General features: G+C 40.0%; 1 protein-coding gene across 1 annotated transcript; it reads left to right on the forward strand.

The window, feature by feature from the left end:
• The first annotated feature begins 12,575 nt into the window (after positions 1–12,575).
• On the forward strand, positions 12,576–18,952 carry LOC124145265. The gene is made up of 5 exons (XM_046515023.2): positions 12,576–12,640; positions 17,247–17,441; positions 17,909–18,010; positions 18,636–18,696; positions 18,869–18,952. Exons 2-4 carry the CDS (start codon positions 17,252–17,254, stop codon positions 18,674–18,676), a joined length of 333 nt encoding a protein of 110 aa, XP_046370979.2. The 5' UTR covers positions 12,576–12,640; positions 17,247–17,251; the 3' UTR covers positions 18,677–18,696; positions 18,869–18,952.

Here is an 18,952-nt window from a genome sequence, read left to right on the forward strand (position 1 = left end):
ATGTCCGTCCTTCAAGTATTTAACTTGGAAACATATGTCCGTCCTTCAAGTACTCAACATGGAAACATATGTCCCTCCTTCAAGTACTTGGCATGGCAACATATGTCCGTCCTTTAAGTACTCTGCATGGAAAGATATGTCCATCCTTCAAGTACTTAACATGGAAACATATGTCCCTCCTTCAAGTACTCAACATGGAAACATATGTCTCTCCTTGAAGTACTGAACATGGAAACATATGTCCCTCTTTCAAATACTCAACATGGAAACATATGTCTCTCCTTCAAGTACTTAACATGGAAAGATATGTCCCTCCTTCAAGTACTTAACATGGAAACATATGTCCCTCCTTCAAGTACTTGGCATGGAAACATATGTCCGTCCTTCAAGTACTTAACATAGAAACATATGTTCCTCCTTCGAGTACTCAACATGGAAACATATGTCCCTCCTTCAAATACTTAACATGGAAACATTTGTCCCTCCTTCAATTACTTGGCATGGAAACATATGTCCGTCCTTCAAGTATTTAACTTTGAAACATATGTCCCTCCTTCAAGTACTCAACATGGAAACATATGTCCCTCCTTAAAGTACTTGGCATGGAAACATGTGTCCGTCCTTCAAGTACTTAACATGTAAACATATGTCCATCCTTCAAGTACATTGCATGGAAACATATGTCCATCCTTCAAATACTTAACATGGAAACATATGTCCCTCCTTCAAGGACTCAACATGGAAACATATGTCTCACTTTCAAGTACTCAACATGGAAACATATGTCTCTCCTTCAAGTACTTAACAAGGAAACATATGTCCGCCCATCAGGTACTTAACATGGAAACATATGTCCGTCCTTCAAGTACTTAACTTGCAAACATATGTCCCTCGAGCTCCTTCAAGTACTTGGCATGGAAACATATGTCCCTTCTTCAAGTACATAGTGCTCCTTCAAGCACTTAACATAGAAACATATGTCCCTCCTTCAAATACTTGGCATGGAAACATATGTCCCTCCTTCAAGTACTTAACATGGAAACATATGTCCGTCCTTCAAGTACTTGGCATGGAAACATATGTCCGTCCTTCAAGTACTTAACATTGAAACATATGTCCGTCCTTCAAGTATTTAACTTGGAAACATTTGTCCCTCCTTCAAGTACTTAACATGGAAACATATGTCAATCCTTCAAGTACTTAACATGGAAACATATGTCCCTTCTTCGAGTACATAGTGCTCCTTCAAGCACTTAACATGGAAACATATGTCCGTCCTTCAAGTACTCAACATGGAAACATATGTCCCTCCTTAAAGTACTTGGCATGGCAACATATGTCCGTCCTTCAATTACTTAACATGGAAACATTTGTCCCTCCTTCAAGTACTTAACATGGAAACATATGTCCCTCCTTCAAGTACTTAACATGTAAACATATGTCCATCCTTCAAGTACTTGACTTGAGAACATATGTCCCTCCTTCAAGTACTTGGCATGGAAACATATGTCCCTTCTTCAAGTATCTAACTTGGAAACGCATGTCCTTTCATCAAGTACATGTTTCTCCTTCAAGTACTTATATAACATGGAAATATATATTCCTTCTTCAAGTTCTTAATATGGAAAAATATATTCATCTTTCAAGTACCTAACATGGAAAGATATGTCCCTTTATCAAGCACTCAACTTGGAAATATATACCCCCTCCCCCTTCAAGTGCTTAACAAGGAAATATTTGTTCATCCTTTAAGAACTGACCATGGAAACATATGTTTCTCATTCAACTACGTAGGACCACAAGAGGAGTCGACACAACTAAGTTCACATAGAAAAGTAAGAATATTTTCTGTTGATATATCATATGAACGTGGGCAGGTGGACTGCCAAAATGATGTCTTGAATTACACGGCGAGACAGTAATTTCCATGACAGACCAATTAAGGTAGAATTTTGTGTTTTGTGTATGCATCTTAATTGGTGGAAATCTTTATTTCTAATTCATGTGAAAAGCACATACACATGTAGTTGTAGGAGGGATTATGATAACATTCCTCTTTCAAGTACTGAACATGGAAACATATGTCCCTTTATCAAGCAATTAACTTGGAAATATATGCCCCCTCCCTTCTTCAAGTACTTAACTTGGACATTTATGTTCAACCTTCAAGTACTGACCATGGAAACATATGTTCTTCCTTCAACTACTGAGGACCACGTCTTTCCATATCATAAAAACAATTCAATGTCGTAAGAGTTTATTGCTGAATTTTATTCACTCCAACGCAGTACACTATTTGGGGTACTGGGATTTACTGGTCCGCTGTGATACGTGATTCTGAAAAACAAGGTTTAATGTAATTTTCGCTAATGTATTTTCAGATGTGTCGAACACGCTTATAAATCGAACTTTACTTCAGGCCCCTTAGAGGAGTCGACACACCTATGTTCACATAGATAAGTAAGAATATTTTCTGTAAATATATCATATGACCGTAGGCTAGAATGTTCAGGCGACGTCTTGAATTACATGGATAGACAGTACTTTCCATGATAGGCGAATTTAAGTAGAATTTTGTGTTTGATGTATGCACCTTTATTGGTGGAAATCTTTATTTTCAAATTCCTGTGAAAAGCATATAGTTGTAGGGGCGATTATGATATTTTACTGCATCCCGTTTTAGATTACAGATGAAGACTATTGTATATGTTTCTAATCCATAGATAGTAACGAATTGTCTTAGTCGTATTAAAAAAAAAAAAAAAATGCCATTCATTAGTTCACTCTCTATAGTCCTGCTTACAACTTCACTTGTTTAATAAAAAGAAATGAAATCGCTGAAAGAAAGATAATCGCTCGGCAAACATATATTCTCATTTATTGCCCTACTCACAAGATTTCTCTTGATACATCCGAGCAAACGCATCCTCAGACAGGACCGAGTTTTCTGAAAGAAAACATTGGACAATACAATTAAGGATATTCCACTCGCTTACTTTTTGTGCCATCTGTACTACAGATTTACACGGACTTGTCAATCTGTTCTTGTATTGTTCTCTAATAAAGACCTTCTCGCGCAACTCCATTATTTATATTGAAGGCCTACTCCCCAAAGTCAGTGCATTCACTGTACTTGACGACACGCCTCCTATCCCTGCCTGGTAAATAGTGTATTACGTCCCCGGGAAATACCTCAAGCTAAATCCTACCATTATTGTCAGCAGGTTCCACCTCTCTGGCACCATAGTTGTTAACCTCGGCGTTCTCGGCACCTGTCAAGCATGTTCGTTAGAACCTTCAAACAAATGATTTACATGAAGAAAACAGATATTTAGAATGTATGTGTCTGTTTTTATGGTTGCTAAGACACGGTTATGTTAGCTCTGATATAAGGTAAATTGAGGATCGGGCGCATATCAAAGATGAGTATGACAGCTGGAGAAACGTAGATTTGCCTGATATTTGCAGGGGTGTTTCTGGGGTATAACAGTACAAGTTACTAAAATGGTGAAAGCTCCTATTACAGTAAACCGAAGTCTACCTTTCTTCCAAAACTTCCCTTCGGTAACTGTGAAGGGCAACAACCTTGCACGACATATTAATGGAACATTATATTTCGCAGTCTTGGTAAACATGGTACAAATCTTAAAATGGAGCATTTACCCTTCTTAGGCATTGCCGCTTTCTTTCTAACATGAACATCTACCCTCGTCCTTCGGCTCCACCACCACTCACTAGAGGGCGCCACCAGACACACGAGGAGGACCAGCAACAGCAACTTCATGACGTCACACTGAGGGAACAGCAATACCACACATGTGATAACTCACGATGATGTGAAGCTGACATTTAATAAATGTGTCCATTTCTTTTTTTCTTTGATATGAATTTAGAAGTTGGAGTACTAAGTAAGGATAAGAAATTATAGATGAACAACTTCTTTATTACAATTAAGAGCAACGTTTCGGTGTAGGTTCTAAATGCCTATGAAAGAACACAACTCCATGCTTGATGATAAGCTGTGATGTAAAAGTGGAAACTTCTACATTGAAAACCTTGTCGAGACTTCGAAGCTAACATGGTCAACATGACGTTAACCATAACAGGTTCCATTACGTTACATGGTCAACGGTGTCAATCAAATAACTTAGTACTTACTGAAAACGAAATAGGTTCTTACTGTTTCAAAGATATGTTTAATAAAAGGATAAACGTGTACCCATATGTGATTAAATGTATAACTATTCTGTCCAGTAGCGATAATTCCTGTAACATATATAAGGCAAAACTGTCCTCAAGGCGGAAGACAATTCGTTTCTACTTGTCGTTGAATTATTGGGTTTCGTGATTGAAAACAATACTGAAACAAAGGCGATAGAGTTATAATGAAAAGCAGATAACAATTTAACCAAGTATAAGGATGGTTCAAAACATATCGATGAAGGACCTAATCTCAAAACCTCGACAACCGCGGTGTAGAGAGTCCTTAAAATGTATGGTATAATAATTAAAATCGACTATGATAAACATATATTTATCGGTATACTTGTGGTGTGGGAGGTGTTTAGGACATAATTTACGGTTAGATTGATACACATAATAAAATTTACTGTAGCGGGCAAACAAAGAGGTATTTGAGCGATTTAAATGACAGCAGCGGGCGATAATTCGCCCGAATAAAAGTTCCTCTATAATTATAAATCCAGGACTGGAAGCTAAAACCATCAGAAACAACTATTACACTCAGTAGCAAGGATGCGTTTCAAGCTGAAAAATACAACATTCTCAAATATTTGCAAAATAGCAGAAAATGAAATATTCGCCTTCTCTTCGATAACGCATATATAACGTATTTTAACCGAACACCCTGTAAACATGCATTTGATTACTCAGCAGACCACATAATAAAAGCCATGTAGAAAGACGGATACAATTACACTTCAAGCTTTAAATTCAGTTTGGCGGTATCAAATCTACAAGTTACGCAGATCTCCTTTAAAAACTAAAACTACCTCGCAAAATTATTTTTACGACAAGGAAAAAAGAAAAAAATAAGAAAAAATATGACAACTGGCCTTTTGCTTAATGTCAAGACAGATCCTTGCATGAAAACTGAATACAATTTTGAAACGCAATTTGAATCACGTGATCATATTTTGCGTATCGGATGCTAATTATTGGAGCTTTCTTTATTTCACACCCACACTTCAAACTACATCTCAATATATCCCATTTGGTTGATGTAAACATTTGTATTTTCATGTATTCTTTTTTCTTTCTTTCCTCTAAGAAATATTTAGAGTGCGTGCATGCACGTTTCCGTGGGAGTCTGGGCCAGATAATCCAGTGACTGGTATTATAAAAAAACTATCGGGTAAGGTGACCGCCCGATCCATTAAGTCGCTTCTTACGTCCAGCATAAGTCGCTGGGGAGCCAATCTAACCCGGCACGAGTCAAATAAGAAAAATAACAAAAGTTAATCAGAAGTGCATAAAAATCCACTACTCACCAGCAAGCTTCCCGTTGATGCACTTTAACATGAAGACCGAGCGTAGCTTTATATAAAACTGATATTTACTTTTCGCTTCTGATTTATTATTTCTTCGTGTATGTGATAGTGTCGTGGTGTGAAATAACAATTTGTAGTTGTACGCTGCACCATTCTTTATGAGAGACAGGTTTTACCAATGCACACGTGTGTTAAACTACGTGTGTCCAATTACAGATATACAGTATGATGTATCACTTCTTGCGTCTATCGGTTATTTCGCGTTCTGTGAACAGTGTTTCATACGCCTTTCCACTTTAGTCGAAACAGTATTTAGTCACACCGACGATCGACAACGCCATCTAACCGACGATGAAACTCATATCGAGTACAATAGCAAGAAGCTTCGAGGTGAGGAATCATTAAAGTGAGTGAGTGAGTGAGTGAGATGGGTTTAACGCTGCACAGGCAGCAGACTATACAGAGCCAGAGAGAACAGAACTCAATCAGGGGGAGACAACTCAGGACACTCTATGATCAACACCGATTCAGATCGACATGAGGTGAGGTGAAATTTGGTTTAACGTCGAGTCCAAGATTATTACACTTATATAGCAACGTGCCGACCAGTCCATGTTTTAGCCCCTTGATGCCAGACAGGGTAACAACAAGTACCATCTTTAAACGTCTTTTGGTATGACGCGGCCGGGGGTCGAACCCCGGTCTTTCCGGACGTTCTACCACTAGACCACGGAGGCGGTCAGATCGACATGAGGGAAGATACACAGACTGTTTTAGTCCAAGAGCCCGTATGTTATTTTTGTACCTAGATTTTGATGTAAAATTGGCTCACAAATCCTCTTAAAATCAGTCTCACAATCAAAGCCGTGGCTTAGAAAGCGATGAAGTGAGGACTCAGCATTTTGTCAGGTAAACTATTGCACTCTTTCAAATGTTTTTTACCAACAACATATATTTATTATTACTCCAAAAGTAGCTGCAATAAAAAGTGTTTAACAGAGTTGTACATGCAAATGAGTTTTTTTTCATATGTAGGGGCGGTCGGGTAGTTTTGTGGTTAAAGCGTTCGATCGTCACGCCGAAGACCCGGGTTCGATTCCCGACATGGGTACAATGTGTGAAGTCCATTTCTGCTGTCCCCCGCCGTGATATTGCTGGAATATTGCTAAAAGCGGCGTAAAACCATACTCACTCACTCTTCATATATATCCGTATTTTAATCATTCTACAACACAACGTTCATTGTAATAAAAGCAAATTGTAATAGAACACGTTACATAATGCTTATAAATATGAATCATTTTACGGGGAGATTTTACATTGTAAATGGGATTCCTTAAAAAATGGCACACATTTTGTTTCAGGCAACATACATCAGCATTTATGATGATACTGTTTCTTTTGGATAACTATACATTTCAATTGATTATTTGACAAACTAAATCATGTACATTTTATTTTAAACAACCCTCATTAGCGTGTTTAGTTATAAAAACGAAAATACAAAATCATCCATTTTTCTTAATCTGGTCAAATCTTAAACCTCTCAATAAGCCATGTTACTTTATTAACAACCGAAATAGTTCAACATGCATTGTCTCTCCTTGTTGATTGAGAGAAATCTCCCATGAAACAAAGGTCATTCAAGGTTAATTCAAATCAACCTGTTAAATGTGCATGTATTGTCCCTGGTCAGTGGTAAAACCCCTGTCTTTAAGTCAGCTGTGATTCTGCATCCAGACAGACAACTCAGTTACTGTCCGCAAGGAAACGATGGATGATTACACGTGCAATGAGGAGTGCAGTGCCGTGCAGTAAGCGAGCTTCTACTGAGTGTAGATCTGATAGGCAAGGACCCGTGAAGATCCGGGGTAGAATAGGTCTTCAGCAACCCATGCTTGCCGTAAAAAGCGACTATGCTTGTCGTGAGAGGCGACTAACGGGATCAGGCTCGCTGACTTGGTTGATGCATGTCATTGATCCCAATTGCGTGGATCGATGCTCATGATCTTAATCACTGGATTGTCTGGTCCAGACTCGATTATTTACAGACCGCCGTCATTTAGCTGGAATATTGCTGAGTGTGGCGTTAAACAACAAACCAACCAACAACCAATAAATAGACAAGGAAGGTGTTACAAAGCAGTGCAAATCTGCACAGATCAAACGGGACCATGAAGATGTCGAGGAGCTTGCCAACTCAGTTGAAAGTTGCCTGAAACCTTTCACCATACATAATCCCAAAACCCATCTGTACTGCATTACAACAGGAAAATCACTTGCAGAAGATGTTGCTGGTGATCTTGTTAACTGTATTTATACAAGAGAAAGAGGGTACAGGGAATTTTCAAATGGCTGCTTTCAAAAGCCAAATGCAAGTAGAAAGATTAAGAATGTCCCTACGTATATACTGGAGCACTTAAGGTAACAATTTAGCCAAAGACAATGAAATAACTTCGGTGTGGATCTGTTTGTCCGACTTTTATACCTTGCTTCTTCTTGTCAAACTGATCTTCATGAAGTATTCAAGTTCCTTCTTACACCTCTGCCACTTTGATTGGTCACCTGGATTGTTCAATGAACAAAACCGCGACAAGTCCAAACTGATGAGATGTTTGGAAGAAAAGGTGTAAGACCATCAGCCCCCAGATAACATTGACGTCTCTTACAAATCCACCTTCAAGATATGAGGACATTGCGAAGTTAATGTTACAGATCGAAAGAGCCCTGGGTTTTTTACGTTTTCAACCAAAACTTCGGAGTCGTGTTTTATCCTTAACTTAACGTGTCCCTCACCACGACATCACAGAAGTGCCAAGGTTAGACATGGCGTTGCGCCACTTACGATAGAAGCCAGTTGCCATGAAACTTTACCACTTCAAATAGGACTTGTTTTAATTGTAAAGACCAAGTCGAAGATAAACTGCACGCCCTTTCAATCTGCCCAATGCATGACTCAGAGCGGAAGGATCGTTTAGCTGTTTCTAAACATTTTGGCCTGATTTCTATCTTTTACCAAATAATGGGCAGTTAACCGGATTTTTGAAACCTCAGATCATATATTTTATATTGCCAGGACCTACTATCTAAGTGAGTGAGTATGGTTTTGCGCCGCTTTTAGCATCACACGTAAAATCCTTCATTTGATTCCATTAATCCTGCTGAAGTGTCAAATCCAGGTTCCACCGATTCATGTTTTTAGATTTCTCAGCACCATACCTGTGCTAATGGGTATCAACAAAGTTGTAAAGCTCTGAAGCCTGCATCACTTCAGGCTTTCCTTCCACATCAAGCTGGCAAGTCATGATATATATATATATATATATGAGGCATGATGTGCCTTCAAGGTGAGGGAGGTAGATGGGTTTAACGCCGCTTTGAACAGTATTTCAGTTATGTGCAAAACACCAGAAATTCGATTCGAAACTATTTTCGATGTGAGGTCACACGTGTCGATTTACCCCCGTAATTCTTTGACAGCTTATGCTGGTGATCAACATTACCGTCATAAAACTTGAATATTGCTGTATGCGGTGTTGAACAACACAGAGAACCCAACGACAATTACCTGACAAAAGGAACCCCACATTATATGGGCCTCCTTGAAACATTTGTTGACTGACGTTTTATCTGTGATGTCAATCCTGTGTACCAACCAATTGCACTGTAGGTGATCTCTGTGAGTAGTTTGCTTAAACGAAGCTTTCAAGCATTGTGTCAGATGGTCTGTCAACTTAAAGTGATGCAAATGTGTGTCACTTTGTTGAAACCCATTAGCTTTAGTATAGCGCTGAGTGAGAATCGTAATATGGGCGAATCTAGGATTCTAACCCACGATCACTGGATTTTGGCTTCGACACCCGTGTCCTGTCTTGTCCTCTTTTGTCCTGTCAGTTCAAAAACTGTTGTTTATTTGTTTGTTTGTTGTTTAACGCCGCACTCAGCAATATTCCAGCTATATGACGGCGGTCTGTAAATAATCGAGTCTGTACCAGACAATCTAGTGATTGACATCAAGTACATCAGTCCACGCAATTAGGATCTATGACATGCATCAACCAAGTCAACGAGCCTGACCACCCGATCCCGTTTGTCGCCTCTTACGACAAGCATAGTCGGCTTTCACGGCAAGCATGGGTTGCTGAAGACCTATTCTACCCCGGATCTTCACGGGTATTCAGGGTCAGAATAGGTCCCTGGCACCCAATCGTAAGGCGACTGAAATTGGGATCGGATGGTCAAGCTCTCTGTTATATCATTTTCACACCGCCCTGATAGATATAACTGGAGCAGTGATGACTGCCTCGTAAAAGAACATTAATTGAATCGCTCGACTGATAGGAGTATGAATGTTAATTTGAGTTTCCAACGTCACGTTATGAAAATGTAACACTAAATCCCCTTTTTGATCATATCTAAGATTCAAAAAGTAGATTATTATTATTATTATTATTTCAATGCAACTTACAATAGCCACTTTGATAAAATATAGTCACTGTAATCTAAATAGGCCTTTTTTGAATCCACAGATAGCGTAAACCACACTCATATTTGTATTATTAATAATAATCACACTATTAGTATTCGTATTTCGGAAAAATGGAATCAGGGTATGAAAATATGTATTCCATCAACAGTGAGATAAGGTAAGTAAATTCGTTGTCGCGGCTCGGTATTTGATGGACATACAGTTTATTTGTGAGCGAGCGCAGCTGCAAACTATTGATGTATTCAGTGTACAGTGATACTCACGGATATACGAGCTGTAGGTGGGTTGGCAACATGTGTTTACATTGGCAAAGCGCAGTTTAACACTTTCAACCTGGCATCTATTGTTCTGTTCTTTTTCAATACAATAAAGTACTTTTTATAGTAATCTCATTCAACGAAGCTGTGTTAAATAATAGTCAACGATAGATTAGGGTATCCTCCGGTTCAATTTGTTTCTTTCACATGAGTGAGTGAGTGATTGAGTGAGTGATTGAGTGAGTGATTGAGTGATTGAGTGAGTGAGTGAGTGAGTGAGTGAGTGAGTGAGTGAGTGAGATGGGTTTAACGCACCTTTTAAAATTATTCCATTTATGTCACAGCGTGTCAGTTTAATGTGGGAGGAAAGCCCGAAGTGATGCAGGTCTCAGACGTTTACCACTTCGGTGACACCCACGAGCACGGGTATGGTGCTGACAAACCTAGAAACATAATCGGGGCGAACCTGGATTCTGGCGTGCACAAGGGACGCAACTCTGCACAGCGAATCGCGGCGTCTTAGACGACTGGGCCCCCCATGCTCCCCCCTCCCCCCCATATGCACATGAATACAATGTTACATACTTTAATTTTCATGGATACTTTCTCTTAAGGTAGGCTATCGAGAATAAAAAGGTATTTTGGAAATATATTTTTTTCAATTTAGTGTGTTGGCCCAGAGCATTACGTGTACTGTATCAGCGGGTTGTAATTAACAGAGCTTTGATACTGATTATAAGAAAGTAAATTGTAAGAAAGTTTTTTTTTAAAATATATTCTCAAACACTCAAAGGATGTGCGTGCATTTTTACAATCTCTGAAAAGAAACAGATTTAATTATGTCAAAACATTTGAGTTTTTAACCCTGTACACCACCATCCCACACGACGTACTTAATGGAGAAAAACACCTGTGAAGATCTTTGTTAGAATAGGCCGTAAAAAGCGACTTTGCTTGTCGTAAAAGGCGACTAAAGAGATCGGAAGGTCAGGCTCGTCGGCTTGGTTGATGCATGTCATGGTATCCCAATTGCGTGGATCGATGCTCATGGTGTCAGATTGTCTGGTCCAGACTCGATTATTTACAGACCGCCGTCATATAGCTGGATTATAGCTGAGTGCGGCGTTAAACAACAAAGAAACAAAGAAACGAAGGAACAAAAAACATGGGAAAATGTAATTTCATGATCCATGGGGCATTTGTCATTAAACGTGGTGACCTTAAATGTAAATAATAGCGACAAAACCCTTTCCATATTCCATACTCATAAGATTGTCGATTGCACGATCACATCTCTATCTTGAAATATTGAAAGGAAATTGTTACTTAGAAAACAAAATGTGAAATCCTGGAGTTCCCCATAGATATTAAATTTGGGGATATGCCATTTAGGCATCCCCATGGGCACCAATCCTCAATGATTGGTTTCTTAAGGTATTTATGTATTTCTGCTCTGACTGCAAAGATCAAAACAAGGCTATATGACCAAGTTGTTTATCTGAAGCTTCAGGCGACAGTGGTCAAATAGTCAATTCCCTCCCACGGAGTTATCCATTTGAACTAGAAGTGAAAGACTCGCCGCAAATCACTGTTTTGATATTAACATTATATTCCCATGTTTTTGTTCAGGTTAACTAACACTTGACTTGCCTTTGCTTGTGTTTGTGACGAGTGCCACTGGTGGGTCAGGATACGGTCACCTTTTGCGAACAACTGGTATCATCACAATTTGATAGCGCTTCAGAAACATATGATCACGATAGAGTCGGAATCGTACAATGGACAATGTATATTTCTTATGATTAAGAAAATGGCTTTGTCGCTTTTATTTAATTTAACGTAAAAATACATTGACAATATATAAACTTCTGATTTGAATTTTATTACTGACGTGCCAAGTTATATATTTGTCAAACGTTTCCTGTCAATATCTATTGCCCGCGTTACACATGAACACTGAATCTATGTTTTTTTTCTTCTGTTGTTCAACAACTGAATGTGTGACATTATTAAGTGAAACTGACAGATCCTGTTTACCAATAGTTTCGCTGTGTTAAAATATTGATGAATGGTCTATTACCCACAAATTGTTTTCTGGCATGTTGTACGCCCAGTTTAATTACAAAATGACACTTCGAAGCATGGTATGATACATGATCTGGGAATCGACACCATGTTCCTCGGCAAGCAACTACACCTTATGAAAAAAAGCCCCATGATTTCACAGTTTCAAAACGACGGACAGGTATTTGGTGTGAAAGTCATGGTAATTTTTTTATTAGTTGGTGCCAATATGCGACATGTTTTGATGACACTATGTGTCTATATAAGGCGGCCAAGATATGCATAAACTATCACTGCAAGAAGATACGTACAACTACGATGTAAGTATTATTTTTCGTCATATACATGGAGATGTGCGCCTCTAGATCTGTTATATCCGGTTCTTTGGCAGTACTAGCTTATAGACATCTAAAAGCTGTGGGGTAGACTATTTGTTAAAAAGGTTAACGTTAAACATACAGTAAACTACGGTTATAACGAACACGCTTATAACGAACTGACGGATATAACGAACTTACTTTTTTGGTCCCGACTATTTGCTGTAGTTATGCTGTATATATGCTTATAACGAACTACGGTTATAACGAACTAAAATTAGTAGTCCCTTTGAGTTCGTTATAACCGTACTTTACTGTAGTACCAAGCGTGTATGGAATGTAGGTAAAACGTGGTAAACTCCCTCCTTCACTGACATTTATAGGCACCTAATTATAAGATGGGGTACCTAATCGTCAGCACATAAAGTTAGCGATCTAACCCACTCAGCCAGGGAGGCTTTCACCAAACAACAGGCAGTCTAGCCTCGTACTTTGAGTACCCCTAAGACATGTGTAAATTGGCACGGCTCCCATGGCCGAAAGCTATGACCACACAATGCCATTTAGAAAGTGATCAAATGTAACAATTTTTATATTTGGGATAACACTTTCTTTGCTTGCCTCACTCTGACAGTGTAATGGAAAAAGTCATTGGAACTTTTGAGCATGCACAAATCTCACATCATACCGACCCGTGAAGATCCGGGGTAGAATAGGTCTTCAGCAACCTATGCTTGCCGTAAAAGGCGACTATGCTTCTCGTGAAAGGCGACTAACGGGATCGGGTGGTCAGGCTCGCTGACTTGGTTTGTTGCTTGTCATCGTATCCCAATTGCGTGGATCGATGCCCATGATGTCAATCAGGGGATTGTACGGTCCAGACTCGATTATTTACAGATCGCTCTCATATAGCCGGAATGTTGCTGAGTGCGGCATTAAACAACAAATAATCAAACAAACACACACACACACACACATCATACCTGAAAAAAAACACCAATTGACACAAATTGGATTTGAACTCTCGCCATCTCATTTAATTTAAATTGATTGGTTTCATGATTGGGAAATAGTAAATAACCATTGCATCGGTGTTCCAACATTTCATATCACGAGACCTTCTTAGGTCTGTCTCTGAGAAAACCATGCTTTAGGACCCTCTTGAAGATCCTGGTTAGAATTGGTCTAACGGGATCGGGTGGTCGCGCTCGCTGACTTGGTTCATACATGTCATCGTGTACCACATGTGTAGATCGATGCTCATAATTTCAATTACTGGATTGAATGGTCAAGACTCGATTATTCAAAAACCGCCGTCATATTCTTTGAATATTGCCGAGTGCGGCGTGACAAAGAAACAAAACATGTTTGAGGGTGTGTAAGAAGAATATCCCAAACTTCCATGCCGCTGTTTCTAAACATCTTACCTCAATATCATAAGCGCAATGAGTGTACCGAATATGAATGTCTTAGATATTTCAGCCAAAGGTCTAGTTTCTTTCTGAGGAAGGTTTGAACTTTGGAATTCATATCATTTGATCTATATGTTCAGAAATATTTAATGCTGGAATCTTTGAAATGACAATGGTTAATTTATTATAATTTAACCACAAACGTTTCCTAGCTATATAATATTACTCGAAAAAACAGTTGGTCAGCTTAGTAGATAAAAAATTCATTCGTCATGAGCATGTGTTTAATAATAACAATCCAACAGTGATGAAACCAGGTGTTCGCGAAAAGGTGAGCGTTTCTTGCCCCGACGATGGCACAAACACATGCAAAACCAAGTCATATGTTCACCAAGAAAACCACGTGAATATATGGTACAAGTCGAAATAGGGCATCGGACACCATTTTGGTCACTGATCGCTTCAATTTTGGAAATGTGGGTAGCCCAGTGGTTAAAGCGTTCGCTCGTCATGCAAAAGGCCCCGATTCGATTCCCAACATGGGCACAATGTGTGAAGTCCATTTCTGCTGTCCTCCGCCGTGATATTGCTGGAACATTGCTAAAATCGGCATAAAACCATACTCACTCAGCATGAATGTTATAACCTTGATAAAACAACTTCTGAGCAAGAGTCGTGTGGCGCTCTTTAAATATTGGCCGAACACGTGGTCAGTTGCAGCCATGACACCCGTGTATGAGCTCTTCTTAGCGTCGCATTCGTTGACCGTATTGACCATGACACCAACTGCTCGAAGTAGAACTATAGGGAATGAGGTGAGGTGAAAAGGGGATTAACGTCGCGTCCAAGATTATTGCACTTACATAGCTACGTGCATACCTGCACGCGTGTGTGTGCTTGTACTAGTCCGGACTGATGCCGATTTATAGTTCTAGCGCACTGAGATACCATGCCGCAGTTTAACATGAATACCCCACACAGACAAACTATAGTGACTCCGAGCCGATTTAATGCCGAGCGCCAGACAGTGTAACAACAAGTACCATCTTTTAGCGGCTTTTGGTAATACTATGACGCGGTCGGGAATCGAAACCCCGACCTTCCGCTCTCCGGGCGGGCGCTCTACCACTAGGCCACGGAGGCGTTCTTATGGGGAAAAAATGCCAATATGCATTATAACATTGTTTGTAAGTTGTGTATCACTAGGTATTGATGGACTGTGTGTTTACTGATGTAGAACATGGTACATTTATCGGACGGACGGAAGAAATGAATGGAAGATTTACTAGACAATGTTTTCAATGTGGAATACAATATCATCAACTAAAGCACCCAACGCCATGACTGGTAGGGTTGCGTCAGTCGGCCCTGGTAGGATACTTAAACCCACGACTAGACATTCTACTGCGGCTGAATACTTATGTATATACTCTTATAATGTGTTCCAAATTTTAGAAATTTTGGTTTCGGCGTGCCGACATGATATGTAATTTTTTTAACACTCCATTTTATCGCAGTATTCTGCTGTCAAGGGTGTTGTCTTTGATGCATATAACGACATTATTCTAGAATGTCGACATGTCTGTCTGACAGTGATTTATTTCTTTGTTGTTTAACGCCGCAAACAGCAATACTCCAGCTATACGGCGGCGGTTTGTACTTAATCGAACCTGGACCAGATAATCAAGTTATTGACATCATGCAAATCGATCAACGCAATTAGGAAACGATGACATGCATCAATAAAAACAGAGAGCCTGCCCACCCGATCCTGTTAGTCACCTCTTATGTCAAGCCTTGAGAACGCTAAGAAATAGAGTGATGTTGAATGATACCGATCAGTTTTGTATTTTAAAATATTGGAAAACATTTGCGATTGTTATTGAGCTCTCGATGGACGGGGTTGCCATCGGTTCCAACTGAAATCAGCGGGCATCATGGTACTCTTCCTTGACACAAATCTTAAGACACGATGCTTATCTCTTAATCAGTTGGACAGGCAGGCAAATCAACAAACAGACACACAAAGTGTTACGATTTCCATTTTTTGAAACACGGAGGTTAATACAGAAACCGGAACGTACAGCACTAAATTGTGAAATCATCAAATAACCGCACAATATCAATGAACAATCAAAAGTTATTTTAAAATACATCGGATTAGGTTTACAATCTCACAAGGTGTCAATAATGTGGCAGCAGTAATGTGAATATATCAGATCCTAATTACAATCAGTGCATTCCGGCCCGTGAAGATCCGGGATGGAATAGGTCTTCAGCAACCCATGCTTGCCGTAAAAGGTGACTTTGCTTGTCGTAAGAGGCGACTAACGGGATCGGGTGGTCAGGCTCGCTGACTTGGTTTGATGCATGTCATCGATCCCAATTGCGTGGATCGATGTTCATTTTGTCAATCAGTGGATTGTTTGGCCCCGACTCGATTACTTACAGTCCGCCGTCATGTAGCTGGAATATTGGTGAGTGTGGCGTTAAACAACAAACAAACAAACAGTGCATTTCCGAATGTCGACTGTTCGGCACACTTGAATGTTTTGAATGAGGCTGGTGCTCCGATCTTGCATCCAGGAGCCAGTGTTGGAAGCAGGTAGAAATGTCTTTGTTTTCCAATAGCTATCCCGTCCGCACTGGGCAAATAGATAGACGCAAGTCAAGTCGTAGATGCCTCGAATTCCCCTCGTCTAGAACGTATGTAGGTACAGTCCGCAGTCCAGATATTCCGCGAACTTCGAAGCGTCGGGAATAATCGGCTGTCAATATTTGTAAAAAAGTAGCAGGCTCCTCACAGCGGAGTACCGGTAAGTTAACTAAGGTGTCAAGCGCTGGGGCGGCGTTCGACCCCAAATAACCAAGGGAAGTTACTCTACATAAAGGTCACTACCAATATTAACATTATGTGGGCGGTCTGGTAGCCTAGTGGTTCAAGCGTTCACTCGTCACGACGAAGACCCGGGTTCGATTCCTGACATGGGTACAATGTGTGAAGCCCATTTCTGGTGTCTCCCGCCGTGATATTGCTGGAATATTGCTAAAAGCGGCGTAAAACCATACTCACTCACTCAACATTATGTGAACGCCACAATCAAGTTGCCACTTACCATCATCAGAAATAAAGTTGCAACATACACTGTCGCATAGCACTATTGCAAGTTAATTGAGCAGATGTTATTGTTCTTTAGACGTGATGAAGCTGATACTTGTTGCGGCTCTGTTGGTGTGCCTGCTGGCGATACACGCTGATGGACGCTATAACTACAGACACTACCGGATCAGGATGAGTTGGAGAAGAACTACATCCTGCATCTTAAGGGCAGCAAGGCAGCTGTCTCACTGTTACGGCGTCAGATCAAGGTTCCGATACTATGGGAAGAGAGGTATGATTTAAGCCTAGTCCATCAAGGTAGATGTCAAGGTGCAACGTGTGAGGTTTGGGTAGTACGATGGAAACAGATGTAACACTCTGGGTGAGTTCAAAGAGGTTTTAACGCCACATGCAAGTTTATTTGACGCATGGACGTGTGTGATCGGACTTCTGTCGAGTTTATAGCGCTAGCGTACCAAGCTACCATATCGCATTGTACCCTGAACATTAGAACTCAGGGCCCACTTGTACTTGTTTTATGCATGTACATTTATTGTAATGGTCTAACATTTTGTGATATTTTTATGACATGACAAGGGTGAAGGTTACCGGAAACACATGTATCGTGAAGGAGAAATGTAACAAAGTATGGATGCTATCGATGAGATAAATAAATATCTTCAGTTTGCCCTTTTTCAAAACCAAATCATTATTTACATTTTGTTAAAATTGACATAATTTGAAAATCATACTTTTCAGAAATCGATAATGCAGATGAGAATGCTGACCAATTAGAGAATGATGAGCAGCATATAAGCGCCAGAGATCTGTTTGAGGAAGCCGATGAAGGAAGTCAAGGAGGTAAATATACCTCATTATAATCATATTCCAACATCAGTAGAGATCTGCAGAGTCCATTGTATGATTCCGACTATAGCATGATACCAGGTGTTACCGGTAGCATCAGTCATAAACGCATGGAAATCTGCTGTGGCTTGAGGTTTTAAAGTCAAACCAAACTTTGATTGTACTGATGCGTGGTTTGGGAAGATTTCTACCTCAGTTGTCATACTCGCCATACATGTGATTATATTTGATATATCACGTGTACCAAGTTCTTTGATCAAACAATTAATGTATTGATTTTGCCATATTTTGACCATAAATTGGAGCGGCCCCGTCCAAAGAATGCTGATTGTTTTGTTTGGTTTTGTTTGACAGGCTCTCTACCTTCTGCATAGGTTTTGTGAGTGAGTGAGTGAGTGAGTGAGTGAGTGAGTGTGTGAGTCTGGTTTTGCACCGCAACGCTTTTAGCAGAAATGGGCTTCACACATTGTACCCACGTCGAGAATCGAACCCGGGTCTTCGGAATGAGAAGCGACGCTTTAACCACTAGGCAACCCGACCGCTACCCCCCCCCCCCCCCCCCCTCACCACCAACCCCATAGGTTTTGTAACCTCATGTTATGTTATATCGATTTTCCAGGGAACGGCTCGGGATCTTCCAAAAAGGCGACTGACGCATAGAAACAAGCGACACAGTGAAGGTAGGATTCTGTCTCATAAATGACCCTGCATCCCTGTTGACGAAATCACCAGAACTACCTAAACGTATAATTAATATTAGTATCAATAACTTCAGTGATACTAAAGTGAGATTACTGAACAGGAATTGGATGTATTCAACTGACGAATCATTTTGTAATCATATGTTTTCAGGATCCATGGAAGACAACGTGAATGTCTATCGGAAATCACTCGGACGTCCCTGATTATGTTAACATAATAAATTCTTGAAGCAGA

This window comes from Haliotis rufescens, unplaced genomic scaffold (genome assembly GCF_023055435.1).
Source record: "Haliotis rufescens isolate VD_foot unplaced genomic scaffold, xgHalRufe1.0.p SCAF_144, whole genome shotgun sequence".
NCBI classification, from domain to species: Eukaryota; Metazoa; Mollusca; class Gastropoda; order Lepetellida; family Haliotidae; genus Haliotis; species Haliotis rufescens.